This window comes from Heterocephalus glaber, unplaced genomic scaffold, assembly GCF_053883595.1.
Source record: "Heterocephalus glaber isolate CG9 unplaced genomic scaffold, H.glaber_assembly_v1.0 deba00001509, whole genome shotgun sequence".
Taxonomy (NCBI): domain Eukaryota; kingdom Metazoa; phylum Chordata; class Mammalia; order Rodentia; family Bathyergidae; genus Heterocephalus; species Heterocephalus glaber.
In genome coordinates this window covers 19196809-19224045 of record NW_028258325.1, presented here as the reverse complement: position 1 = coordinate 19224045, position 27237 = coordinate 19196809, and the positions used below count along the sequence as shown (strand labels likewise).

At 46.7% G+C, this 27237-nt stretch overlaps 1 protein-coding gene across 1 annotated transcript; it reads left to right on the top strand.

Annotated features, from left to right (window-relative positions):
• The first annotated feature begins 47 nt into the window (after positions 1–47).
• Lgi2 (leucine rich repeat LGI family member 2) lies at positions 48–26747 on the top strand. The gene is made up of 8 exons (XM_004847200.3): positions 48–402; positions 2243–2314; positions 3996–4067; positions 6079–6150; positions 10674–10745; positions 11430–11599; positions 18693–18857; positions 25533–26747. Exons 1-8 carry the CDS (start codon positions 209–211, stop codon positions 26348–26350), a joined length of 1635 nt encoding a protein of 544 aa, XP_004847257.1. The 5' UTR covers positions 48–208; the 3' UTR covers positions 26351–26747.
• The last annotated feature ends 490 nt before the right edge of the window (positions 26748–27237 follow it).

Here is a 27237-nt window from a genome sequence, read left to right as displayed (position 1 = left end):
GTGGGGGGGCGCCGCGTGGGGGTGGCGGCCAGCATGCTGCTCGGCTGCGGCTCGGCCTCCCACACCCGCGGCGCCCGCGTCCTCGCCAGCAGCGGCGGCGGCGTCCGAGCAGCGAGCGGCGCCCGCATCTGCAGCGGCGCCGGGTCCGAGCGCGCGGCGCAGCGGCGGCAGGGGGGCGCGGGCCCCGGGCGGGGACGGGGGACCCGGCATGGCGCTGCGGAGAGGCGGCGGCGGGGCGCTGGGGCTGCTGCTTCTGCTGGGCGCCGCGTGCCTGGTCCCGCGGAGCGCGCAGGTGAGGCGGCTGGCGCGCTGCCCCGCCACTTGCAGCTGTACCAAGGAGTCCATCATCTGCGTGGGCTCCTCCTGGGTGCCCAGGATCGTGCCGGGCGACATCAGCTCCCTGTGAGTGGGACCCCACCCTGCGCCCGCCGCCTGGGAGTTGCCTCTAGCTCTGGGGTAGCGCCCCGACCACATCCCGGTCCCTCGCTTCGCGTTGGGGTGGGGGCGAGCGACGGGACGTGGGTGGAGCCTGGCCCCCGGGAAGGATAGAGGGACCCGGGTCCCTGTGGCAGTGTTTCTCAAAGTGTGGCCCATGGGCCACCTGCATCAGACCCACCCTGGGCATTGGTGCCAATACAGAATCGGGGCCCACCGTGAGGCAAGGGCTCTGGACCCCGAAGGTCTGCACTTGGTGTCGTTGGGTGACTCCGGGGTGCGTTAAAGTTTGAGAGGCTCCGTGTGTATGTGGGGTGGGTGATTGTGTGCGGGCATGTGCGGGAGCAGCTGAACAGGACCGGGCTGATTGCAACCGCAAACGGTGAGGCCTCGCTGCCCTGTCTGTGAGGCGAGGTTGGCACCGTGGCGGCCTCCCGACCTCTCCACATTGCAGGCTGGTAAAAGCCTGGGCTGAGGAGTGCAGCCTCTGGAAGTGGAGGGGTAGCCCCACGTGGCCGGGGGGGTGCAGTGGGCTTGGCAGAGATTTGAGGCATGTTGGGTGCCCAGCTCAGGGCTTGCGGAAGTCAGCCTGACTTCTTGCTCTGAGTTCAAGAAGGCTTCTTGTCTCCTTCCTCAACCTGGGATGATGTTGGCCGCTGTTTCGGCCCTGGAGTAACTGATTGGAAAAGGCTTTGCCTCATTTGTCCCCTTGCTGAGGGATGCTTTCAACTTGGCCTCCCGAGGCCTCGGACTAAATGGCTAGTGGCAAAGTGTCTGTGGAAGGGGCTGTTGGGCCACCACTTTACTGTCTGGACATAAGCTGTGCCAGCCTGACTCCCTTGTTCCCAGCAGAGGCACTGGGCTGCCCACTGTGTGGTAGCGGAGGGAGTCCCGTGGGTGAAGTTGCTTGTGCCTTCTCACATAGGACAAGTCCCTGTTCCCTGTCTCCCATCCCAGGCGAGGCAGGGGCCTGGACCCAGGAGAGGGGGCTCCTGTTTGCCTTTATAGGAAGTCAAGAGAGTCTGGCTGGCGGGGCAGGTGGAGGGGGACAGAGGGCCTGTTTGCCTCTTGCTATTGCCAACTCACATGGGGTAGGTTTCCAGAAATGAGAATTCCCCTTGATGTTTACCTCCATTAGACCAGAAGCTGCTTAATTGATCAACCTGTTAAGGGAAACAATGTATCCAGGCCCTGCTGGGGCCAGAAAGAGTAGGGAGCCCTGGGGCAGAAACACAGCCAAGCCTCTGGCCCTCAGTTAACCGCTTTTATCTGGCAGATGGCATTGCTTCCCACTGCTCAGCCAAGCTGAGGTGTCTCTGAGTTTCTCCCCAAGGCTTTCGCGGTGCATTTAATCAGAAGGGCTCAGAGTGTCTTCAGAGATGTGCTCCCAAGGGGAATGCTTAATACAACCCCAGAGTTTCGTGGGCCAACATTAACTCTGTGTCTGCACAAACAGACTCTTGGGCAGGGGTGAAGTCATTATCCATTTTCAGCCGGGGGGCCTCTTGTAGTTAGATGAAGGCCGGAGGGGATTGATTTAAGCTGCCTGAGCTCCTGTCTGAAAGGAACCGGACGATTGGTGCAGGTCTGTAGTGTCCAGACCCCTTTTCCTATAGATCCAGTGCATGGAACTTGACTCATCTCTTGTCATTCCTCCCGGGAAGGACAGGGCCAGCTGTGCACACCCCCACCCCCAAGAGGAAGAGCTTGGAGGGCAGGATGGGGGAGGCCTTTACCTAGCGGCCTGGTACTTCCTGAAAGAGATGTAGGCGACGTAGGCCTTGTTTCGTCCTTCTCTTGCCTGTAGGAGCCTCGTAAATGGAACGTTTTCAGAAATCAAGGACCGAATGTTTTCCCATCTGCCTTCCCTGCAGCTGCTGTGAGTATGGACAGTCCCTCTGCAAGCTGGGAGTCCTTGAAGGGTGGTCGCTGCTGCCTCTTTGGTATCAGCCTTCCTAAAGGGAGCTTCCGCCAGCTCCCTGAGTAGACAGCGGCTGCTCTCAGTGCTAACCTTCCCAGCGGTGTCCTCAGCAAAGCACCAAGACCCCCTCACTCCAGGTCCTCATCTGATGTTGGACAGTGGTTTCTCTGAGGGCTTGATTGTAGATTCCCAACTCCCAGATGCAGTAACTGGGGTGGTATTTGCATGGTTCGTGACCAGAACTTCATCTCAATGAACTGTTCCCCAAACCTCTCACTTTAAAAGAAACTCACATTTTAAAATCTTAGCTTACTCTGCAAATAAGAGCATTTCTGATTTACTAAGTCAGGCAACGCACTCTGCACTTAGGTGCATGATTTTATGTCATCGGTGTATTATCCCTTTGAGGGGGATATTTTTATTTTCCTATTTGACAGATGAGGAAACTGAGGCTCAGAGGAGTTAATTAACTGTCCTCAAATCACAGGACCAGGATTTGAACCCTGGTCCAAAACCCACATTCACAGCTCTTTTCAGTGAGCCGTGCCCAAGTCACCATTGTGGATACCCACATATCCTGTAACCTGGGTCAGTTGATAGCAGATAAATCCAAAAAGCACTTTACAAAAGCAAATCTGTGACAGGCAAAGTCGTGAGTATGGAGCTCATTCTCTTTACCTGTTGGTTTCTTAATTTGGAATTGAGATTGTAATTAAACAGTGAGCTGCAGAAGAATAGAGGGGAAACAAAGATCACTACTCGTCTAAATAAACTTCCTGTTCATGCTTTTGTTCTTGAAGTATTATATACCTACTTTTTTTTTCCAGTACTGGGGATCAAACTCAGGACTTTTTCCTTGCCAGGCAGGGCGGCATCACTGAGCTACATCCCCGGCTCCACTTTGAACATTATACTTAACATTAACACTCCTACTTTTAGCATTATACTTACCATTTTAAAATCTGAAATCTCTTAGAATTGCAATGATGTTACAATGTTTTCTATATAATGGTAGGAATAGAAACATAATTTTAGATAGTCTTTTCTTAAATAAAGTGGTTACTATGTAGATAACATAGACTTTTACCAAAAGGACTTAAGTAGACTCAAGTAGAAAATTTCTAGTGATAGACTCTTCTGAAGATTTCTTAAACTTTTACAGATTACTTCTCATGGGAATGCATATGTGGAAGGGAATAATTTTTTTGTTATTATTCCAAATGTATGACTTTGGTCAAATCACTTAACTTCTCTGGGGTCAGTTTCTCTAAAAATGGAGTTGGATTAGATCCTTTTGTGTCTCTAGTCCCATGATTATGTATGTTTCAGAAGGCCTGTGTTGGCTGTTTAGTTGTGCCTAGCAACAGAATGTTTTCAAATAACAGTTATCAGTTCATACTGACTGAGACCCCAGGGGATGACGGGTTAGGGTGTTGGAGGTGACCAGAAAAAAATCCCGTAAAAGGAACCCACTCACCACAGTCTCCATCTGCAGCCTGTGAGAGTCAGGCTGGGGCCTAAGGTGTGGTTCTTAGGCTGAGTCCATTTGCCCACAGATCAGAACCTTGCAAAAGAATCAGAAATGGCTCCCTGTAGTTCAAGTGCTATACCTGTACATTGCACTCTGTCTTATTTTCAGATTGCTGAATTCTAACTCATTCACGGTGATCCGGGATGATGCGTTTGCTGGACTTTTTCACCTTGAATACCTGTAAGTGTCAAGGTTTGTGTGCTGAGCACTTGGCATCTCAGTGGACTTGCTGGATGCCACCCTGCCTGGGACAGCATCTCTGGAGCCCTTGGGGTGGAGAAAACCCTTCTCTCTTTTCAGCCCTGACCTTTGATCGTGCACTTGCTTATAAACATGCGGAGCAGGAGGAGGCTGGAGATGAAGGGAGGAAAGGAGACAAGGAAAAATACTCATTCATTCTCTGCTGACATTTAATTTGTCATGTAGTAAGCACAATTGGAAAAAGCGTTGGATATTTTTACATCTCATAACTAGGCATGAGTTTGCTGATCAGCCAGAAATAGAGCCAAAGGGTTCTAAGGGCTACTTATTTTTAAACAAAGTTTCCCTCTTTGGGGCACAACTGCATGCTTTCATCAGCTGTCCCACATCCCTCTCCTGTAAGCCCTGCTGAGGGTTTAATTGTATTTTCCTTTCTCCTTAACTCTCCCATAAAAAGACACGAAGAAAAGGATTTCTCCTTCTTCAGATGTGCAAATTTTTTCCCAAGAATGAGCTTTGTCCTCATTCTGATTTCTGCTTTGTCTCACTTTCATGTCCTTTTTCCCCCTTAAGTTCTTGCATCGTTGTATTTGTGAATTTGTAATAATGTCAACCCTTCTATCAGATGGGATTTCCTTACTTACTGGCCCGCCAGATCTTTAAAGCCCTTCCTCTGCTTTCTTATCTGAGGTCAACAGGTAGATATTGGGATTCTAGACGTGTACTGGTTTAGGAAAGCTGTCTGCTGATTTTGGGGTTGTGGGGAGCGATGCCGCAGGACTTTCCTCCAGAGTAGACATCATGTGTGTGTTCTCCACATCCACTGCTCTGACAGTAGGCATAAGATGGGGACAGTGGCAAAACCCAGCCAGGCTCTCTCAAAACACAGGAAGAGTGATGGAGGTAGCAGAGGTGAGCCTCTGAGTCTTCTCTGATTGGCAGTTCATCTTCCTGCTTAGGTTTGTGGGGAGAAAGTTAGTCAGTTCATGCTGAAGTCTAGTACTAAAGAGATACCAGATCTTGTAAACAGGCATCAGAAAGCTCTCAGTGCAGGAACCAAGAACCGGATGGATCATTCATAGTGTGGCAGAGGTGCCAAAGCCCCTGCCTTGGACAGTCTCACCCAAGGACCCCTGGCGTCTGATGCAGCTCCATGCTGCCAATGAAAACTGAGCTCTCCTTGGCCCTGGAGCAGCCACAGTGCATTCACGTCATAGCTTTCCCACAAAGAGTTTAAAGCATGCCAGTGTTATTGTTGCAAGATTCCATGTGCAAGCCCTGTGCCATTTTAGTCCAGAGAGAGTCAGCCCTTGTCACCTTTATTATACGCCCCACTTCCTGGCGGCACAGAGGTAGTGAGAGAATCCCTGCCTTGTCCCGAATTTGCTCTGAGATGAGACTGTGTAGGGAATGAGGAGCTCAAGGTTGCTGGAGGCCAAGCTTAATGGGACTCTACCTCAGAAATATTCAACAATGGGCCGGGGATTAGCTCAGTGGTCCCGATGCCTGCCTTACAAGCGCAAAGACCCGAGTTCGATCCACAGTACCAAAAAAACAAACAAAAAGAAATCTTCAACAATGGCCTTCCTTGGAGGGACCACGACATTAACAAAAGTATGAATAGCCAGGCACTGGGAAATGTATCGGAGCTGAGTAGGGAGAGTGTCTGGATACTTTCCAGTCTGGCAGAGCTGTGAGAAGTTCTGACCTTTGTACAGCGTGTGCCTCCCACTGTGGCCCCAAGGTGTTTTACCCGCGCTGCTACCCTAAATATGAAGACTTTGTGCTGCCTCTGTGGAGCACCGGGATGTGCTCACGTGCACACGATTTTGCACACACACTGCCTGCGTGGAATTTGTTGTAGCCAACATCATCTTCAGAGATTTCATAATTCCTGAATGCTTTTAGATTTTACTCCAAAAGGATACCAAATCATTTCTTAGAGATGTTAAGTGGAAACTCGCTTGATTTATACTACTCTTTTCCTTAGGTTCATCGAAGGGAACAAAATAGAAACCATTTCAAGAAATGCCTTCCGTGGTCTCCGTGACCTGACTCACCTGTAAGTCTTTAAACACCATCAAAAGACCCTTGAGGTGTGGAGGGAGATTTGCCCCTGGTGCATCACCCGCCTTGAGATTTCTGCACCATTGTGTTCCCCGAAGGAAGCTCCTTTCCAGGTTGCCCAAGGGGTTTCTGTGATGCCAGACAGACCCTGCTCAGTGTGAAGAGCACACGCTGGTATTCGAAGTAAGGAGCCCTCTGAGCTTCAAGGGCCTCATGGTGGCAGAGATGGGAAGGCAACTGGCACACGCCTTGTGCCTACTTGGTGCCAGGCTCGAGGCTGGGTGCTTGAGTGAACCTTCTCTTCTGTGATCATCTGTGAGTCCCTGTTTTACAGATTTGAGAACTGAGGCCTAAACGGCCCATTGAGGAATGTCAAATGTAGGATCCGAACTAGCACAAAGTGGAATAGAGACATTTTCATGTTTCTTCTCATTTGAATGTGAATCATTTTTTCTTTCATGTTGGATTAATCTGTGCCTTCTGCTAAGCTCTCTGGTTCCTTAATAGCTTTCTGGAGACAAAAATATTAAACAAATTGATTTGAATTGGCATATCAGAATGAAGCAAGTACACACGTTTAGTGAATATATAAAATTGGAAAAAATAGTGGCTGTTTTTATGAAAAACACAAACAGTCATTGTCTGGGTGGGAATGATTTGTTAGCCAGGAACTAGGTTCCATTTGCGTGATAGATTTTGTGTTTCCAAGTAAGATGACATGTCTCGTCTCCGCAGCCCGCCTGCCTACCGTAAATGAGAATTGGGAACACACAGGGGCTTTGCATGTGGGTGTTGGGGAGGGGTGGTGGTGCCTCGGGTGCAATCTTGACTCATTTGGTGTGGACACGGTCGCCTAGCCCCATACCAGCAAAGGCGCGTGAGTAGGCCCAGCCAGCCCCAGGATAGCCACCAAGTGTGGCCCAAGCTGGAGCCCACCCAGTGAGGCGATGAGGCAGACGTCAGCATCAGCGCAGTCCAGACCGGAAGCTGTCCGATTGCTGTTGGCACTGTGGCTCCAGGGTTTCCTGTCTTCTGATAAAAGCCTTGAATATTTTTCAGATTTGGCCTCCATGCCAGGTCCCCTGTGTTCCTAAGAGACTAAAATTGATGGGCTGTGGAGTCCTATAGACCTGCATTCAAATCTCAAGGCCATCATTTATTGATAGTACTTTGTGGGTCCCCTGTTTCCTCATGCTTAAAATGAGAGAAAGTTATTACTGATTTCTTAAGGTTGCTGTACATAATGGGTTAATAATGCTCACTTGCAAAGCATCTAGCCCATTTCCTGTGGTAAGTGCTCAAGGTATGGTTGGCATTGTGGTCATGGTCATCAGGAACATCATTCTCTCTGTCTCTCATTAAGAAGTCTTGATTTTCTCCATGGACTGCTGAGTGGCCTTGGCAGTTTGATTGGCCAGACAGGATCTACTAAGAGGCCAGTTGTGGGTGTCTGGAGAGGAACAGCTGAGGCTAGAAGTTGAGCAGTCTCTGGGCAGATTAGGAACATCAGGCAAAGGCCATGTGCCTGACTGGGATAGCCCGGATAGCGAGTTTATTTGCCCCGTCAGGAGGAGGGTGTGAGTGTGTAGGTATTAGGCATAGATATTTGCGTATCTTTGTGTGCATGTGTCCACAGGTACATGGACTATGTACATGAGTGCATGAGTGTGTTTATGTGTGTGTGTTTGTACATTTGTTATTTCATGGGTTATCATGTGCGCATATGGACAAGAGGCACTTCCTTCTGCGTGTGACACCCAGACAGCACAAATACAGAGCAAACAAAGGGAATCTCCCGCTGGGGTCCAGAATGCATTGGAGGAGCAGGCTCCTCGCAGCAAGTGTTACTCCCAAAGGCCAACATCACATCCTTTGCTTGCCCAAGATACTGTTTCTTCTGTCCTCAGTCTTCTGGAGTCTGCCTTTCTTTCATCAGATTAGATCTGTCTCCTCCATGAAGCCATTCCCGATCTCTTTTGCCTCCCTTCTGTTGGCTGGGACAGTAGTGGCTGTTGTTTCTTCTCTGTGCTGCTTTCTCTCCCCAGCAGTGTGGACAGCTCCCTGAAGGCAGGGTCCCTACAGATGGTCCATTAGGTCTGCTCTCCTCTCCCTGGCAGGGTGCTAAGCCAGCTGGCACACTTTCGGATTTGCTGGTCCACTAACAAGTTTCTTACTGAGTTGGACTTCTTCAGGTCCCTTACAAGTCTGATGACTTTTAAAGTTGGTTCCTCTAGGTTGGAGATATATTTAGTAAAGCATTTTTTATATTGTTCAAAGAATGAATTGATCTCCCTCCATTCTTTTTTGTTAAACCTTTAATAAAGAGGAGACATCAGCCCATAAGTTCACTCCTGTGCTTAACAGAAGTCCCTCTCTGGAATTTGCTTATTTAATTTAAGTATCTGATCTTTATCTTTTTATGAACTTTGCAACATATACAGACTCACACTCATAGAGAGGTACAAAGCACTGGAGGAGGGAGCCCTGTCAATCTGTAACTAAAATCTAGGACATTGTTTTCCAGCAGTCCTATAACACCCAAGGGACAGGGAGCTGTTAAAGAGTTTTAGAAATGAAGTAAGTGCCATGATTTTGTAGGCAAAATGAAAGGGAGATATTAAGCACTTAGTGTGAGTGGCAAGGGTAATCCATCTCAATAATTTTGCTTTCTAAAGTTTAAATTGTGTACTTGAAATAATTGCTAAACATTGTACTTTCTTCTTTTGGCTTTAGCCATTCCATATATTCTTATCACTTCACTATAATAACTTCCAATTAGATAAAATTTCTAGCTAAATAATTAACCTTTAATTATCTTTTTGGATGTTGCTTTCCAGAAAAAGCTACCATCAGCCTGAAAAATATCAAACAAACACACCTTTTCATAAATCTCAAAAAGACTATGTTCAGTCTTATATTTTCAGCCTATTTTCCAACACATTAAAAATGTACAAATAAATCATTTAGAAAAGAAAGATAAAAATATTTGAAATGATATTTTAATCCATTTATGGTTACCTACATGGGAAGGACCATAATTCAGAAACTACAAGTCTCTCCATGTTCAGTTGGTGCCTTGAAGCAAGACTGTTGGGATTTAAAAATGAGCTCAAGCTTCCTACTCTGTCCAGCTGACTGACTCTAAGGAGAAGTGCACATTTCTGTAACCATTTTTCTGGGTTGTATTTTTAAGAGGTTGGTGCTGAATTGCCTACGTGTTTATCATTTTTATGTTTTGCCATTTGTACTCATATGAATAAAAGAAAACAGACTTAGGTTCCAGTTTCTGGGCTGACTCACATTAGTAGCACGTGGTGCCAAGGGAAATCACAGACTTGGTTTCCGCCGTTTCTACACCTAGCATCTTCCTTCAGCAGCCCTGCACCATGGACATTCATCCTCAGCAGGATGATGACAGGGAGCTGCAGAATCCTGAATCATCAGGAGCTGATGCTGTTCAAGCTGGTCTACTTCCTGGACATGCAGAGTGGACCACAGCATCCTGGGAAGATCTTCAACACTAAGTCCACACATGCAAAATGGTTTCTCATCAAACTTTGTTAATGAGAAAATGAAATTGTTCATTCCCTAAATATTATGGTTCATTGAGATGTTATATTATCCTTAAGGGTTAGAGCTGAGAGTCTTTGTATAAAAGTGTATTCACTGAATCCTTTTTAGAGTCATATGTGTTAGAATTCACTTAGATGGATCACTGGGGAGTTTCTTGGGACATGACTTTCATCACTCTCACTTTGGTTCTTAATTCATTTGTTCAACAGGATTTCTGGGAACAAAGCACTGTTCTAAGGACTGGGGATATAGCCAAGGACAGACAGACAAGAATCCCTGTCCTCATGTTGCTTATGCATGGGGAGGACACACAGCTAATACATAGATAACTAGAATATGTGTTGTGCCAAAAAGTGTCTTCCAATGGAGCTCAACAGAGCAGGGAAGAGAGATGGGCAGAGGTCAGGGAAGGTGGTGATGGGTGAGGACAAACCTAAAAGAAGTGATGGAGTAAGCCATGTGGCTATCTGGGGACATGTTCCAGGGGAGCAGACCGGTACAGAGGCCTAGAGGCCATTGAGGACCAGCAAAGAGGCCAGGGTAGCTGGACCTGAGTGGTGGAAGAGGTGGTCTCAGGAGAGCAGGAATGGAGCCATATAGACAGCAGAGCATCTTGCACACCATCAAAGGGAGTTTGCCTCTTATTCTAAGAAACCAAGGAAGCCAACTGAGGTTTGACAGATGTGTATAAGAAGCTTAATAAATGCTTGTTTTTAAAAACAAAGGCAAAAAAGCTGACATTGTTATCCTGCGTCTATAATGTCATCTTTGTATAATTGATCTCATGTCTTCCTTTCAGTATTGATGATCAGAGCCAGGAATTGAATCACGTTTTGATGAGGAGGTTGAAAGCACTGTTTAAGCCATTAGCTGTCTATAAAGGGACTTCAGAGTGACCCGGCATGAAGATAAGAGCCACATTAAAATGTGACTTTCTGTTTCCAGGTCTTTGGCCAATAACCACATTAAAGCACTACCAAGGGACGTCTTCAGTGATTTAGACTCTCTGATTGAGCTGTAAGTAATCAAATTAAGTCTGTGTGTACTTGTCACTGGGCCCCAGTTAATCATATCTGTCAATTCCTGCTGCTTCTTTCCTGCATTTCTTCTATGAGGTAGCTAAAAATCAATAACCAAGTAATGCATGCTGGGAAACGGCGTGCAGTGGGTGTTGTGTTGGATTTGCCATTTGATGATATACTTAGTACCATGAGGCCAGTGGTTCATCGGGATTGCTGGGAGGGAGGCACCATGCGCTAAAATAGTGTCAGCTTTATATTCTAGTGTACATCACTTCTCATTGGACATAGTTTAATAAGATCTTAAAAGTTTCACCCGTGTTTGGGAAGACTGTGCCTATAATGTCCAGTTTTTGTTTATGAGATCCTGTGTTTGGGAGTGTTCTTCTCTCATCCCTTCCCCATTTCCACCGTGGCATGGGGACAACTTCAAGAGGGCTTGGAGACATGGTGGTATATTGTCTCTGAGAGCTTCCTGTATGCTACAGCAGTTAAAACACAGGTACATTAAATACAGACAATAATAAGTACAAGAGCTAGGATGCATGAAAATACAGTTTTTAAAATTCCACTTTTAAAGAGTTTTAAACGTTTCAAGATGTTAATTTTGGTGTTTCAAGTCACTACCGAAACGTGTCAGGTCTGTCAGTTTCTCTGTACTCATATTTGTGTTTTGTTTTAGAGACTTAAGGGGTAATAAATTTGAATGTGACTGCAAAGCCAAGTGGTTGTATCTGTGGTTGAAGATGACAAATTCCACTGTTTCTGATGTACTGTGCATCAGCCCACCGGAATATCAGGAGAAGAAGCTTAATGATGTGACCAGCTTTGACTACGAATGTACTACTACAGGTATTCAAAGGCCATGTTATCAAAGATGGATGGGAGAATCTCTTTGTTTTTCTTGGAGATTGTCAGAAGGGTGTGGGGAAAAGTGAATGTAGAAGTTTTCTACCCCAAGATTATTTTTTTTTATAATTTTAAAAACTTTATTATCATTCACTAAACACACACAGATACAAAAATTAAAATTATTCAAAGAAAAGCAATGCAAGGGAAAAAAACTATAATAATATTCAAATATAATAGAACTCAACCAAAGCAAAACTGAAAAGTACTTAAACATTTTTCCATATAATTTAAAAAAAATCTCAAGCATTAACAAGACCTCAAAGGATGTGATTTGTTTTAGAAGGATTTTCAAAATTAATATTGAACAGATAGTGGTCTGGAAAAAAAAATTCTAATTAACTGTAGACTCCACATAGGCCAAATTTTTTAAATTTCAATTTCAATACAGTCATGTGACATGTGATGGAAATATAATCTGAGAAATATGTCATTAGGCAATTTCATCTGTGTGTATCACAAAGTTCCACACAGAGTGCCAACTTCTAAGTGCAAACTGAGAAGGTATACGTCAATCATCTGTGATGGCCCCTTGATATTATCCAAATACGCAGTTAAACATGAGATACATGAGGCTACCACTGGCATAGCAGCACACTGTTTTACAGTAAACTCTTTTATATAAGTAGGATTAGGCTCTAGAGGATGAAAAGCACAGCATGTTATGATAAGTACGTAAAACAGTAACAGTCATTCATCACACTGTTGAGTACTGGGCACTGTAGATAGTTGTATGTGCTTTTCTCGAAACACACCCTCCTCTCCTTTGATCTCAGTGACTCTTCCTTCCCAACCCACTGATGAGCTCCAGCCTAATCTCTATCTACATCTCTTCCTATAGTTTTAAACACGATCTATATATGGATTCTTTCCAGATTCCAGCCTGTAACTCTGATATTTCCCCTTCCACTCCTGCCACTCCCACCCCTTTAAGCCTTTTCTTCGTATTTTAAATTATCAATTATTCATTTCAATCCTTTTAATCCTTATTTACACTTTCAGTTTCTCACACTAGAGAAACTATTCGGTATTTACACATGTGTGTCCTATTTATTTCACTTAAGAGGATGGCCTCAATATGCATCCATTTAGCTATAAATGTCTCTAGTTTCTCATTCTTTATGGCCGAGTAGTACTCCATTTTATAAAAAAACCACATCTTCTTTATCCATTTTCCAGTTAATGGGCACTTGGGCTGTTTCCAAGCTTTAGCTATTACAAACTGTGCCACTATAAACATGGGTGCACATATATCGCTGTGGTATGATTCTTTTAATTCTTTGGGGAAGATACCCAGCAGGGGAATAGCTGGGTCAAATGGGACCTCTACCCCTAGTTCTTTGAGGTATCTCCATACTGACTTCCACAGTGGTTGCACCAGTCTGCACTCCCAACAGCAATGGAGAAGGGTTCCTTTCTCCCCACACCCCCACCAGCATTTGTTATTTCTTGATTTCTTGATAGCAGCCATTCTTTCTGGGGTGAGGTGGGATCTCAGCATTGTTTTCATCTGCATCTCTCGAATGACCAGTGATGTTGAACGTTTTTCCATATGTTCATTTACTGTTTTTACTTCTTTGTCTATAAAATGTCTGTTACCCCAAGATTATTTAACAGAAAGTTTAAGCATTCTAAAAGAAATGAATTGATGTGGTTAGCAAATTGTCTCAATAGTGTAGAAGGATTTTTTAGTTCACTGACTTTGATTTTGATTCTTTACAAAATTCAAATTTCTCTCTCTTTTTTTTTAAATACTGGGGATTGAACACAGGACCTTGTGCTTGCAAAGCAGGCAGCGGAACCACTGAGCTAAATCCCTGGCCCTCTAAAGTTTTTTTTTTAAGGCCAAAATATAAGCTTGTGAGTTTAACATGAGAACATCTTCAGACCCGTCTAGGTTGCATGGAAAGCCAGTACAGAGAGGCCTGAATTATTTTGTTGTTACTGTTTTCTTGATTTAATAAGATGATGTTTATTGGAAATTTTATACCAGACTTTAAAAATCAGTACATTGCTTTCATAGGTCTAAGTAAGAAGGGACAACAGTTAAGTTATAACCTATGGAAAAATAGAAAAATATAAGTTAGCAATCAGTTATCAAAAGAAAAAAAAACTGATGTTGATGGAAAAAATGTAAGGAAGTTTTATCTTGTTTTTCTAGCGTCTGCCTCAGGGTTTCAGTTTATACATTCTCCAGGTTATAGAATAGAATTAAAATTACCAATGCCTCAACTGTCACTGCACATAGAGGGCAGGTGAGTATCTCCATATGAAAGGCTCAGGCAAAGTTTCTCCAGCTTCTGAAGCCAGGTTTTAAAGGAGAGAGCAACAATCTGCAGCATGAAACCTGCTTTCTAGCTGTTCAAGAAAATAAACATTTAGGCTGAGAGTTGATATCTACACAGCCTCAAGGCATGTCAGGAGAAGCAGCCCGGACGGGAAATCAGAAAAGTTACAGAAACTCAATAGACATAAAAATTCCAAGAACAAAATATCATATTTAGGCCACCTGCTACCACCTTCCAAACAAATAAACAAAATCCCACAAACTAACAGTGGCTTCTAGATGTCTTTGTTTGCTGGTAAAGGACCTCACACATTCTGTTCTTTCATAGAAAACTTGCAGTCTCATGGAAGTACCCTTGTCTTTCATCATCGAATAGGGGCTTATTCGGCTGTGTAATTGGCAGGTAGCCTTCGCCCAGCTGAGGCCACTAAAAGGTTATTTATTGTACTGTAGGGACCAGCACAATAAATCAGAGGTCATAATCAGTGGCATTTGCACCAAAAGGTGGCATTTGAGACCATGTGGTGTTAAATGCTAAACCCGAGCTCTATGGGCGCCTCTCTGGCCTTTTCTCCAGTCTTTCTGGATAGTTCTCCACACCCCACAGTGAGGTTAGCAAGCTCCATTGTCCCGTTCAGATCTGGCCTAAGCATGTGCAAACATTGCCAGGTCCCAAGGGACTGAGAATTGTTATCAGAAAGGAGATGGTTTGGAACTGAGGTAGCAACTTCTGCAACCCAGAATCCCTGGGGCAGTGTGAGCCCCAGCACAGGCTTGGCTGCATGTGTATTGTCTTTGCTAGCAAGTTTCCTCCTCAAATACGGAAAGGCTTGTGGGTGGTGATACTGTCTTTGCAATTGCTTTGCGACTTCTGAACACATTAGCTCTTGCTCACAGTTCCTCCCGTCAGGAAAACATGGCGCAACAAAGCATGAGCAGCCCCCAGACTTGGTCTCTGCCATGTGAGAATGAGGTCAATGCACTGTGAGTGTTTTGGGCTCCTGTCTTCTGCTCAGATCAAGCCCTGGCCTGTACTGCGTTATCAGAGGCTGGGGAGGAAAGGAGTGAGGGTGAATGGAAGACAGAAAGCCAAGTCTAAGCGATAGTCATTTTATCATTCCTTGTGGTTTGAGAAGGAGCAGATTCTCTCAGGGGACTGTTTTCCTCTTAGCCCAGCTTTTCAGGAAAGGAGTAAATGTCTTCAGGTAGCTCTCTCCTTGTTTTGCCCAAAGACTTACCACCTTTTCCTTGGCATAGGGAATAATTAATGCCGCGTGGCCACCACCAGGCTGCTTCTGCTCTTCAGATTAATCACAGTTTCTCCACCCTCCCCAGTCTATTTTTAACCACTCAAAAATCCCTGTTACCTACCGATGATCCCTGTGTTAGGTGGATAATTCACTAAATTCCTTAGAGGGAGTGAGTTTTGCATCCTAATTGTCCTGTTAGCTTCCCTATTTTGAGGCTGATGAAAATGCGAAGAGAAATAATGCATTAATGTGCACTTTCTCTCCCCATAGGATCGGCATCATGTATAATTTATTTTCTGCCAGTGCTATAAATAGCTATGTAAAAATCTGTTGATTCTAGTGGGAGACAGGCCTAAATTGTGAGACCCACTGACATCATGAACTTGATTCAGTGTGCGCGGAAGTGGCAGCTCTTTTGGCAGGGAATGCCATTAATATTTTAACACTAGTGAATTGATGGCATATCAGTATGTGTATTCTTTGGGCTCTTTCCACAATGAATATGCTTTTGCAGTTTGGGAATGGCAAAGTAAGATGGGGGAGAGAAAAGATGTTTAAATTCCTCTGATCCCTTCCTTGTTCAGGAACAAATGCAAATGCGTCAGCGTCTTCTGGCCTTTTTCTTGTTTTCCTTCTCTTCCTCTTCCTTCTTCTCTTCCTTCTATGGTGAGGCAGGGAACTATTAAGAATTTGATTTGTGGGGCCGGGGGTTTAGCCCGGGATTTACCCCCGGCCCTGCAAGCACAAGAACCCGAGTTCGATCCCCAGTACCGAAAAAAAAAAGTTTGATTTGTCATTCAAGTGATTTAACCATCTGTGTTATGTCAGACAGTATATAGAAAATATTATGAAACCATTGGTTTGGAAAAACAAAATAGGGCCACTAAAAGATAGATTTGGAAAATGCTGTCTATTCTGGCATCTCTTTTTCATCTTGGGGTTGTTCTTCAATAGGAACGGAAACTTTTGGGTGTGCACTTTAAACAGCCTGCATGTTAAAGCAAATGCTCTCGTTTCTGAGACCTCGGAGTGCAGTTGGGAGACTAATGGGAGCAAGGGGACGCATGAGTTTCGGCAGTCGAGGGGCTGCTCAGAACGTTTGGCAGACTTGGATGAGACAAGTACAACTGGAGACAGAGAGGAAGACTGCATAGCCGTCCCGGGTGTAATTGAAAGAGTGCGGCTGTGTTCTCCGAGCCCTCTGTTACGGCCAGGAAAGGAGTGCCTGCGCTCGGTTGCCTCCTGCTCCTTCAGCTGCTCACGCCCAGGCAGTCAGCAGTACTGAATTTGCTGGGGCCAGTGGCCCTCCCCTGGCAGTCTGCAGAGTGGGCCTTGGGTGAGCAGACCACCCCACTCGCTAGGCCAGAAAGCGTTTGTTATTAAGCGCCCACTGTGCGGCTAGAATGGGGCAGGGGCACCTCTTCAAGTTAAGGTGGATGGAGCTAGCATTTGTACCCAGAAGAAGCTAATGCACAGAGAGGTTAAGTCACTTGTCCAAGGTCATTCAGCAGGAAAGTGGCTGCTCAGCTCCAGCAACTTGCCTTAGGTGCCATTAAAGCGGACAGCGTTCCAGAAGATGGGTTAGGGCAGAAGAGGGGTTCCTTTTCTGGACCTCAATTCTGTATTTATTTCTATGCCTAAACCTGAGGCAGGCACTTCCATCCCCGCCCCCACTGGTCCAGCCATCCAGCTCAGGAGCTAGTCTCCTTGTCTCTAGTCTGCATATGTAAACTGAGACGGGGAAGTGGCCAGCCTGGGGTCTCAGGTGGGATGTGCCCAGCTGCCATCTGCCTTCAGGCATGGTGCTCTTTCTCTGGCTTCATGCAGCCCTCACTCTCTTAACCTTAACCTCCTTCTCCCACCCTCCCCTCCCCTCCCTTCCCATTGCGCCCCTGCCCGATGGCGTCACCTCCTTTTCTGCCTCCATTCCTGCTGTGCTCTCCCTCCTTTACTCACTACTCAGCCATGCCCAGGGGTGACATCTTTGATCAGGCTTCCCAATCAGCAGTTGCTTCTTGAAGGATTGCATAGCACCTGTGGGAGGCTGGAGGAAGTCTAGGATCCAGACCTGCCGGCAGGGAGCCCTTGGTTCAGGAAGTACAACCTGCAGGCTGTGTGGCCATGGCCAGGCACTGAGCCTCTGAGCACTGAAGAGTAGCTCAAGGCTCTAAGATCCCCCCTCTACCTCCGAACTGGACTCTGATGTTATTGTTTAATGACAATAATCTAGTAAGATTTAAGTACAGTGCATAGTGAGCCCAGTGAGTCTCATGGGTGAGGCTGGTCAGGGCAGGTCTTGCAGAGGACATGGGACTCGGGTGGGGATGGACCAGACCTGGCTGAGAAAGGGCTGGACAGAGCAAGGATTCCTCCTAGGAAGGACTTAACCAGGTATCCACTGTGACCCACGTTTAGCCTCATTGTGTCACCAAGGAGCAATGCACATTGAAGCATGTCTGGCTGGAAAAATAACCTTCATTTCTTAGCTGTTATTAGTGTGGTTTTTGTAGAAGATTCCTCCTTCTCTAGATTTCTCTAGTTACCCCACACACCAGCTATCCTTTCTTCTAGGGTCATGCTTGTTCGGGCTTTGGCAGTCAATCGTGTCCCTACCGAGATCCAACTCAGGATCTGTAGCTCAGCAAGCACAGTCAGAAGTGTGGGCTTCCGAGCATGTGAAAGAGGAAACCGTGGGGCGTGATGCTTGGAAACCCAGCACATCTCCTCATCTGCTCACTGAACTGCATGCCCTGTCGTACCTGAGGCTCCTTCTTACCACTGAGCCATCTAGTAGCCTGCAGTAAGCACACAGGTTCACCGCCCTGGGACCTCTGAGACCCAAGTCTGACTTGGTTTCCAAAGGCCAGTGTGCCCTTTGGTGAGTGCAATGTTCGTTCTGAGCCTGTGGGAGCACTGTTTCCCATCGCGCGCGCGTGCGTGCGTGCGTGCGTGCGTGCGTGCGTGTGTGTGTGTGTGTGTAGCAGTGGCACAATCACAGCTGGTAGAGCTGGTATCAGGTAAGTCTGAGAAGGATCCTCACATCAAGCAAAGCTAAGCAGCCTGCGTTCCTGTAGGGGCTGTTCAGAGAGGGCTAGAAGAGCAGTTTCCCAAACTCACCAGTCCACATGGCCCTGCCTCGAAGAGTGAGTAGCTTGACAGCTTTGAGAATATCTCTGTGGCCTCTGTCCTGTCTTGGATTTTGGAAAGCCAGGTCTCACCAAATTTGTTTAAAATGTTGATCTTTTTGCCAAACATGTGGAGCTGCTTACCCACAGGAAGCTGTTTCAGAAGGTGTGCTTTGAGCCAGGTAGCCTTGTGCAGGCCAGAACCCCCCAGGGACCTCCAGGGTGTGCTGGGCCAGGATGCATATGAGTGTTGCTCCGAGCCTGCCTTCCTCCTCTCTGGTATCCATCATGGAAAGGACAGAAGGGGGATGGGACCAGATGATCCACACAAGGGATTTCATGACTGTTTTTTGTTCCTAACCACCCACTCCCAGATTTCGTGGTTCACCAGACCTTGCCCTACCAGTCAGTGTCTGTGGACACATTCAACTCCAAGAATGACGTGTACGTGGCCATTGCACAGCCCAGCATGGAGAACTGCATGGTCCTGGAGTGGGACCACATCGAAATGAATTTCCGGAGCTATGACAACATCACAGGTGTGTTGTGCTGTCATCAGATGTGCTGACATGATTTTAGCATCGCCTCAAGAAAAGCACTGTCCGCTGTCCTATGGAGGGAGAGCTGGGTGCTCTGAGATGGCCTGAAGTGACCGTGTTCCATCCACCCTCATGGTCACTGCAGTGTGTCCTGGGCACAGCCAGTTATCAGTGACAGCCGTGTGTGTGCAGGAGGTGACCCTATTTATTGTTGGGGAGCCCTTTGACAGTGAAAGGGACGGGGCTCCAGTGGGAGGTGGGAGGAAGCATCTTCTGGAAGCGTGAGAGGTCACCCTGAGAAGCTCATGGTCCTGCGCAGTTCTGGCGGCCTGTCTGCCTCAGCTTCTTGGCAGTGAAATCACGCCTTTGCCTTTTGTTAAGCTGATTATTAACAACTGTGCTAAGACAAGCTGAGTGAGGTGGTGCTGTAATCACAGCATTTGGGGTGGCCAAGGCAGGAATATTCCAAGCTCCAGCTCAGCCTGAGCAATTTAGACTGTGTTTCAAAGTAAAACAATTTTAAAAGGCTGGGGATACAGCTCAGGGGAAGGTTCCTGAGTTCAGCCCCAAGAAAACAAAAGCCAAAAACTAACACACCACACACACACACACACACACACACACACACCACACTACACGCCCTGTAGCTTATTCTTGTTACATCTTGGTGATTACTGTTGTCTTTAATAAGTACATATAAAATAAGAATAAACAGACCCCTAAATTCAGGCCTCTGGGACTTCATTTAATGATTCTTTTAGTGCTGTTGTGGGATCCCAATGTCTTAGTGATACTAAGAGCAGACTGCTTGCTTGCTTTTTAAGTAAGTAGAGAAAATTAAAATCAAAATAATCTTTTAAAGATTTCTCAGTTGTCAAAGTGGAGTCTCATACGGATGACAACTTTATAAACAGTGCTGTGTGAGCCGGATTCCCCCGGTGAGAGAGTTCCCCTTGAGGATGCTGTCCGTAAGGTGTCTGGGGAGAAGCCCTAGGCCTCTCTCAGGCATGAGGTGGCTCTGCAGCAGGAGCAGGGACTCAGGAGACCAGAGAGCATCATCCACCTGGAAGGGAGGAGCTGCTAATAAGCCTGGTCTCCCGGCCTGGAGAGCGCTGGACTTGCGCTGAAGCTCAGAAGCTGGAGCTTGGAAGATGCCATTTCGGACAAGCCGGTGCTGGTGCTGGTTCTGGTGCTGTGCCCATCTGGTCTCCAAGTGCTAAGCCCACCTTGCTGAGAGTGGCCGCTCAGAAGTGCAGACCAAGACCCTAGGATGGTGATGGCGAACCTACAGCACATGTCGCAGCTGGCTGCTTGTTATCACTGACAGCTCTGAAAGGTTCGCCATCACTGCTCTAGGACCTCAGACCCAGTCCTGGTAAAGGAGGGAGGGTGGTGAAGGAGGGACTCTCCACATCCTAATGAATTTTTGCTTCCTCTTTTCTGTCCTTGGGAGATGGTGAAGGGAAACGTGGGCTCGCCTGTCCCTTTTCCCTCCCTAAGGTGAGGGCAAGGGTGGCCTGCAGCTCTGCTCCAGGGGAAGGAGTTTTAGCGCCATGTTGTCTTCCCTTCCCTTTTCCCCTCCATTCTTTCCTTCCTTCCCTCCCTCCTTCTTTTCCTTCTTTCCTTCCTTCTTCATTCCCTCCCTCCCATTCCCCCCTTCCTCCTTTCCTTCTTTCTTTTCTTCTTATTTGTGGTACTGGGGATCAAACCCAGAGACACTCTAACAGTGAGCCCTTTTTAGTTTTTCTTCCGAGGCAGGGTCTTCCTAAGTTGCCCAGACCCGCCTTGAATTTGTGATCCTCCTGCCTCAGTGTCCTGAATAGCAAGCGTGAGTGCGCACTGGGCCAGGTTGGTGCCGGCTGCAGGCTTTCTCTCATTGGCAACTCATGTCGGCCCCAGAGCCGTGACTGGGGGTTGCCTGCCCACACGTAGAAGACACAGCCTCTTCTGCAGAGCCAGGCAGCTCACAGGCCCTAAAGAGCACACACAGTGGCCCTCTGCTGCATGCCGGGAAGCGTGGGCCTGGCTTCCTGTCTGTGATGCAGGAGTGCATGTGCCTCCCAGGAGGTGGGAGGCCTCTGAGCGCAAAGCACAGCCTCACAGGGGGTGAGTCATTGTTCCTTCAGGGACAGAGCCTGGAATCTGTCACTGTGCTGTACGGCTCCCCCCTGTCCCAGGAAGGGAAGACCGCACTCTCCATCTGCCCTCACCATGAACTGTAGCCAGTGGCCCCCAGTTCACTCATCCATCCATTCTTTCATTCATTCATTCACAAAGGTTTCTTGGGCACTTAGTCTGAGCCAGGAGTATTGTGGGTGCTGGGTACATAGCAGTGAACAAGTTGAAGACAAACCTCTGCCTTCAAGGAGGCAGTTAAAGAAAGACACAACTGTGACGTGTCAAAAGTACAAGAGGGCCACATGCTAAGGAGGAAATGTGGGGAGTGCTGGACACGGAGGATGGAAACTTGGGGGAAGGCAACTCTGGCCTCATTTACGGCATCAGTTGAATGAGCCTGGGAGGCTGGAGGGACAGGGTTGGTCTCCGTGGAATGCAGGGGGCTTCGAGTTCCAGGCTGAGGTGAGAGGCAAGAGGCGCCTCTCCTGTGTGAGGAGCACTCAGGTGACAGGATCGGGTGAGCAGAGTGACCCGGGGACAGGTGCAGTGAGAGTCATAGCAGTCAGAGGCTGATCAAGGCGCCTTGGGGTCCTGGGAGGCCTTGGCCGACTGCCCTGAGTGCCCTGTGAAGCCACAGGCAAGCGCCGGGACGAGGTGGGGGGTCAGAGAGGCGGTGGCACGGCGTGGTCAGTGCCCATGGAGTGGGCGTGGCCACTGCTGGTGGAGTGGGTATGGCCGGCCCGTGTGATTTGGGGGCAGACGTGGCCAGTATGGTTGTGGTGGGCGTGGTCAGTGACAGGAGTGGCCATGGCCAAGACTGGAGTTGTAGCTGGGCCTTGCTACATTCTAAGGATGCTTCAGCCCTTCAGTCTTGAAGTGTAAATCTTCTGAGCTGGGAGCGCTCATTGGAGTATGGGGATGGCCGAGACCTCCAGAGGGAGGCTGGGGAAGAGGGCGTTACAGGTGTGGGTGGAGGAGGGAGTGTGGCTGTCTTGGTGCCTGCAGTTCATCCTGGCATCAAAGAGCGCCTGCAGCGCAGGGATAAACCAGGGCACAGCCTCGGAGCCACTTGCCTTGAACCGGAAAGAGAATTGGAGGATTCTCTGCTCCCTGTGCCGTGCATTCCTCGTATGTCACCTTATTTGGCCATAGGGTTTTCCCAGAGTTGCAAGGCAGGGCAGGGTTTTCTCAGTCAAAAGATGGACTCCGAGGAATCAGAGGGGCACCTGCCTCCCCTTTAGGGGCCCTGGTAACCACGGTGCAAAAGGGGTGGCTCCAGCTGTCTGTCTGTCTTCACCAGGGAGAGAAAAACCCACGGTCATGTTCATGCCAAAGCTGTCTCTTCCTTCTTGTTCTCTCCGCATCTCTTCTCAGCTTACCTACTTTTAGTTTTGTTTGCCTTGTGATTTCTGCATGTTGTATGTATTCCAATGCATGTGCGTGTGCATGCGCGCACACACACAAACACACACACTCACACTGTGATCTTTGCTGCTGCTGCTGACTCCATAGGCTAAAAATGCTTACCTGGACAGAGGTATTAGAAAGCATCTTCAAGAAAGGAATTGTTTCTGTCCCATGAGGCCCTAGGCTCTGACAGGCTGCCCTCTAGAACCCTTCTGGGTAGCAGGGTCTCCTCAGTAGCTAGGCTGCTCAGGAGGAGACAGGAGCATGAGCTCTTGGTTGGTGGAAGGGTGGAAATTCTGGCAGCTTTTCAAGAGCAGTTTGGCAGTTTATGTCCAAAAGCCTTAAAAATATGCACACTTGCCCAGCAGTTCTTACATTTACCACAACAGCCAGATGGTTTCAAAACATGCTCTTTAACAACATGTTAAAGGAAACATGTTATTTAACAATAATGAACAACTAGAAATAACTGCCATGTCCAATGATAGGGGATTAGTTAAATGAAATATGATGCATCCATGCAGTGGAATACTGTGTAATGGAATAAAAGAATCTGGTTGTAGAAGATTCCATAACCTAGGAAAAGTATTTACAACAAAATAGTCTAGTGAAAAAAAAGAAGTTTCTAAAAAGCTTGGGTATAGTCTACACCCATTTAAAAAAAGAAGAGGTGGGCTGGAGATGTAGCTTCGTGCCACATGACTAGGTTTAATCCACAGTACTGCTAAAAACAAACACCCCCCCAAACCCCAAAAGAAACAAAAACTCCCACAAAAGCTTATTTAATTTTGTGTATAAAGATTAAACAAATACATCATGACAGTGTTATTTTGGGGCTGGGGATTTGGCTCAGTGGCACTGTGCCTGCCTTGCAAGTGCAAGGTCCTGAGTTCAATCCCCAGTACCAAAAAAAAAAAAAAGAAAGAAAAAGATAGATGTTATTTTATGTTTGCAGTACAGATGACTTTTAAAATTTTCTTTTTGTGCTTTTTGATACTTTGGTGGTGAAGTATAGACTGGAACCAGACCACCTGGATTTGAATCGCACAAATATTAGCTGTGTGGCTTTGTCTAAGTTGCCGAACTTCTCAGTGCTCAGTGTCATTGTTTGTAAAACGGAAATGATGGTAAGAATCGTGGCTTCCTCTGATGCTGGTTATAAAGATTATCTGAGTGGGTACATGTAAAAGTTCTTAGAGTAGTACTTGTTCCTCAATACCCAGTTTATAAGTTTTAGCTATTATTATTTTCAGATTTTGCTTTGGTGAACGTTTAGCACTTTCATACTCAGGAAACCAATATGATAGTTTGTTTTAAACAAAGGAAAGGGGTTAGATGCTTATAAGAAGCCCAAAGTAGAAAGAAAAAAGGAAATACCACTCTGAAAGCCATCCACTCTCTGCTCCCAGAGTTAATCTTCAAGGCAGATATTGGGTAATTGTCTTTGTAATTTACAGACCAGACTCAATTTGGTCCAAATTAGAAAACTAAGAGGAAGAAATAACTTTTAACAGAGTGGTCTAGATGGATCCTTGGTCGTCTTTGAGACCTGCTGTTGGCCTGGAATGGGATGAGGTGCTCGTTCAGGGGTGTGGGGGGACAGGATGCCAGGGAAGAGCCAGAGGAGAGTCACCACTGAACCTGGGCCCCTTTTCCTGCAGGGTTCCGTTTGCCCCCTGAGCTAGATCACTCGGAGCATTGCTAGTCTGTAGGTGCTTCTCTTATCTCCGAATGACAGCCACTTTGTTAACACCCTGCCCTTTTATCCTCTCTCACTGCCCAGGAGAAGCAGCCTGTTTAATTCTGTCCTTGTGTCACACAGAATCAGGAAGTACTTCTTCTTTTTAAGGATATAAATTTTTAATATGTATATTTATCAACAAATAAAAATTGTATATATTCTTCATCTGTGAGGTGTTTTGAAATATGTGTACATTGTGGGAGAGCTAAATTGAGCTAATTAACATATACTTGTTGGCTCACATGGAGAGAGTCCTTTCCAAGTCCGGCAGTGTCCCGAGTTGCACACTTGACCCTAAAGACTTCGGAGCCCCTGGCAATCTCTGCCCATGTTTACAGCGATACATTTTTTTAAAGATTTTTGAAAAACAATTTAAATTGCAGTAAAATCCACATAACCTAAATGTACCATCTTGACTGTTTTTGGTGTGTTAGGTACAGCCGTATTGTACAGCCAATGTCCAGAACTCTTCACTCTTTACCCATTCAACAGCAACTCCTCATTCTCCCTCCACCAGCCTCTGGCAACCAACCTTTCAATTTCTGGCTCTGTGCCTCTGACTGTTTCATATAAGTGGAATCATACAGTATTTGTCCTTTTGTGACAGCATGTTTCATTTAGCACATTGTCTGCAGGTTCATCCATGTGGTAGATGTGTCAGAATTTTGTTCCTTTTCAAGGCTAGATAATATTCCTTTGTGTGTATTGACCACATTTTCTTTATCCATTGTCACATCCATGGATACTTGGGTTGCTTCCACTTGTGGAAGGTATTGTGAATAATGATGCTATGAATGTGAGTGTCTTAAGTCTGTTATGGGACTGCTATGACTTAACACCATGGACTGGATGGCTTAAAAACAACAGAAATTTATTTCACACAGTTCTGGAGGCTAAAAGTCAAAGATCAAGATACCAGAAGATTTGGTGTCTGTTGTGAGGCCCCAGTTTTTGTTTTGTTTTTTTGGTACCGGGGATTGAACTCAGGTCCATGTGCTTTCGAGGCAGGTGGGAGAACCACTGAGCTAAATCCCTGGCCCTGTGAAGCCCCAGTTTGCCCATGTGAGCGTAGAAGGAACTCTCTGGAATCTCTTATAAGGACACTAATCCCATTCATGGGGGCTCCACCCTTGGGACCTAGTCACCTCCCAGAGCTCCGCTTCCTAAACACAATTACCTTGGAGATTAGGTTCAAGGGAAGAACTTTGGGGGGACAAAACCATTTGGCCTATAGGATCTTGAGTCCCTGCTTTCAGTTCCTTGGGAGTGGAATTGCTGGGTCACATGGCCACTCTGTGTAATTTTTCAAGGAGCTACCACACTGTTTTCCATCAGACAGTCCCAGTTTCACTGTGGAGGGGCCTCTCCATGGCAGCCACACTAAATCCTCTCTTTCTCTTGGAGCGCAGGCCAGTCCATCGTGGGCTGCAAAGCCATCCTCATTGACGACCAGGTCTTTGTGGTGGTGGCTCAGCTCTTTGGAGGCTCTCACATTTACAAATATGATGAGAGCTGGACCAAGTTTGTCAAATTCCAAGACATCGAAGTGTCTCGCATCTCCAAGCCCAATGACATCGAGCTATTTCAGATCGACGACGAGATGTTCTTCATCATCGCAGACAGCTCTAAGGCTGGGCTGTCAACGGTCTATAAATGGAACAGCAAAGGCTTCTACTCGTACCAGTCCCTGCATGAGTGGTTCCGCGACACAGACGCAGAGTTCGTCGACATCGATGGGAAATCACATCTCATCTTGTCCAGCCGCTCCCAGGTGCCCATCATCCTCCAGTGGAATAAGAGCTCCAAGAAGTTCGTCCCCCATGGCGACATCCCCAACATGGAGGACGTGCTGGCTGTGAAGAGCTTCAGGATGCAGAACACCCTGTACCTTTCGCTCACCCGCTTCATCGGGGACTCTCGGGTCATGAGGTGGAACAGTAAGCAGTTCGTGGAGGTGCAGGCGCTGCCATCCCGGGGCGCCATGACCTTGCAGCCCTTTTCTTTTAAAGATAATCACTATCTGGCCCTGGGGAGTGATTACACGTTCTCGCAGATATACCAGTGGGATAAAGAGAAGCAGCTGTTCAAGAAGTTCAAGGAGATCTACGTGCAGGCACCGCGTTCGTTCACAGCTGTCTCCACCGACAGGAGAGATTTCTTTTTTGCATCCAGTTTCAAAGGGAAAACAAAGATTTTTGAACACATCATTGTTGACTTAAGTTTGTAAAGGTGTCATGGGTGAATTTTAAAAGATCATGTAGCGTTAGCTCTCATGAGAGAGGACCAAGAAGAAATAAAATAATAAAATAACATAAGCCAGGCTCAGAGCTCTGAAGTTCAACTGTAAAATGGACTGGGGAAATAGTTAGAAGTTTTCAAACTTTTAGGATTCACATTTTAATCAGGGATTGCATTTATTGGCTAACTGCATGACATGCCCATTCTGTCATTTCAAAAGGCACCTGGTGCCTTTGATTTCCAAGAGAAGAGTGCAGCATTTACTCTTACCATCTAGAAAGTAATGTGCTTTTTCTTTTTAACGAGGAAGGAGAAAAATGGATAAGATGGGGTAGCTCTTCTAATGAGATAATAATGATAATAATAAATAAATAAACCAAACCAAACCTATGGACACTTGTCATTCCATTTTAGCAACCTTTTGGGCAAGAACTGTTAAAGCCAAAGTCAGCTGAAAATATTTGCTGATGAGTAGTTCAGAAATCCCAGAGCACTCAGCAGCGCTATTCTGAGCCATCCTGGTTTCCTGAAAGTCACACCCAGCCTTCCAGAATATTCTGTAATTCCAGAATCTTTCTTCTTTGGTTGGCTCGTGTGGATGGATGCTCATCATGGGTGTGTTAACAGCTCAATGTTTGACATTGCTTCCTCTTCCACAGAGAAAACACTGGCAACACACGTCTAGGGCAGCAGGGGTTCTGGGCTCAGCAGTGAGACAAAAGAAAGTTCCCCTCACCCATGCGCTTCAAAGCTGGCCCTCATGCTGGCCAGAGTGACAGCGCCTATTTGATGTGGTCTGTGACTTACCTGCTTCCCCGAACCTATCCTTTGAGTTTGTGGGTAACCAGCAGACCAGCCAAAGACTGAACGGTGCTT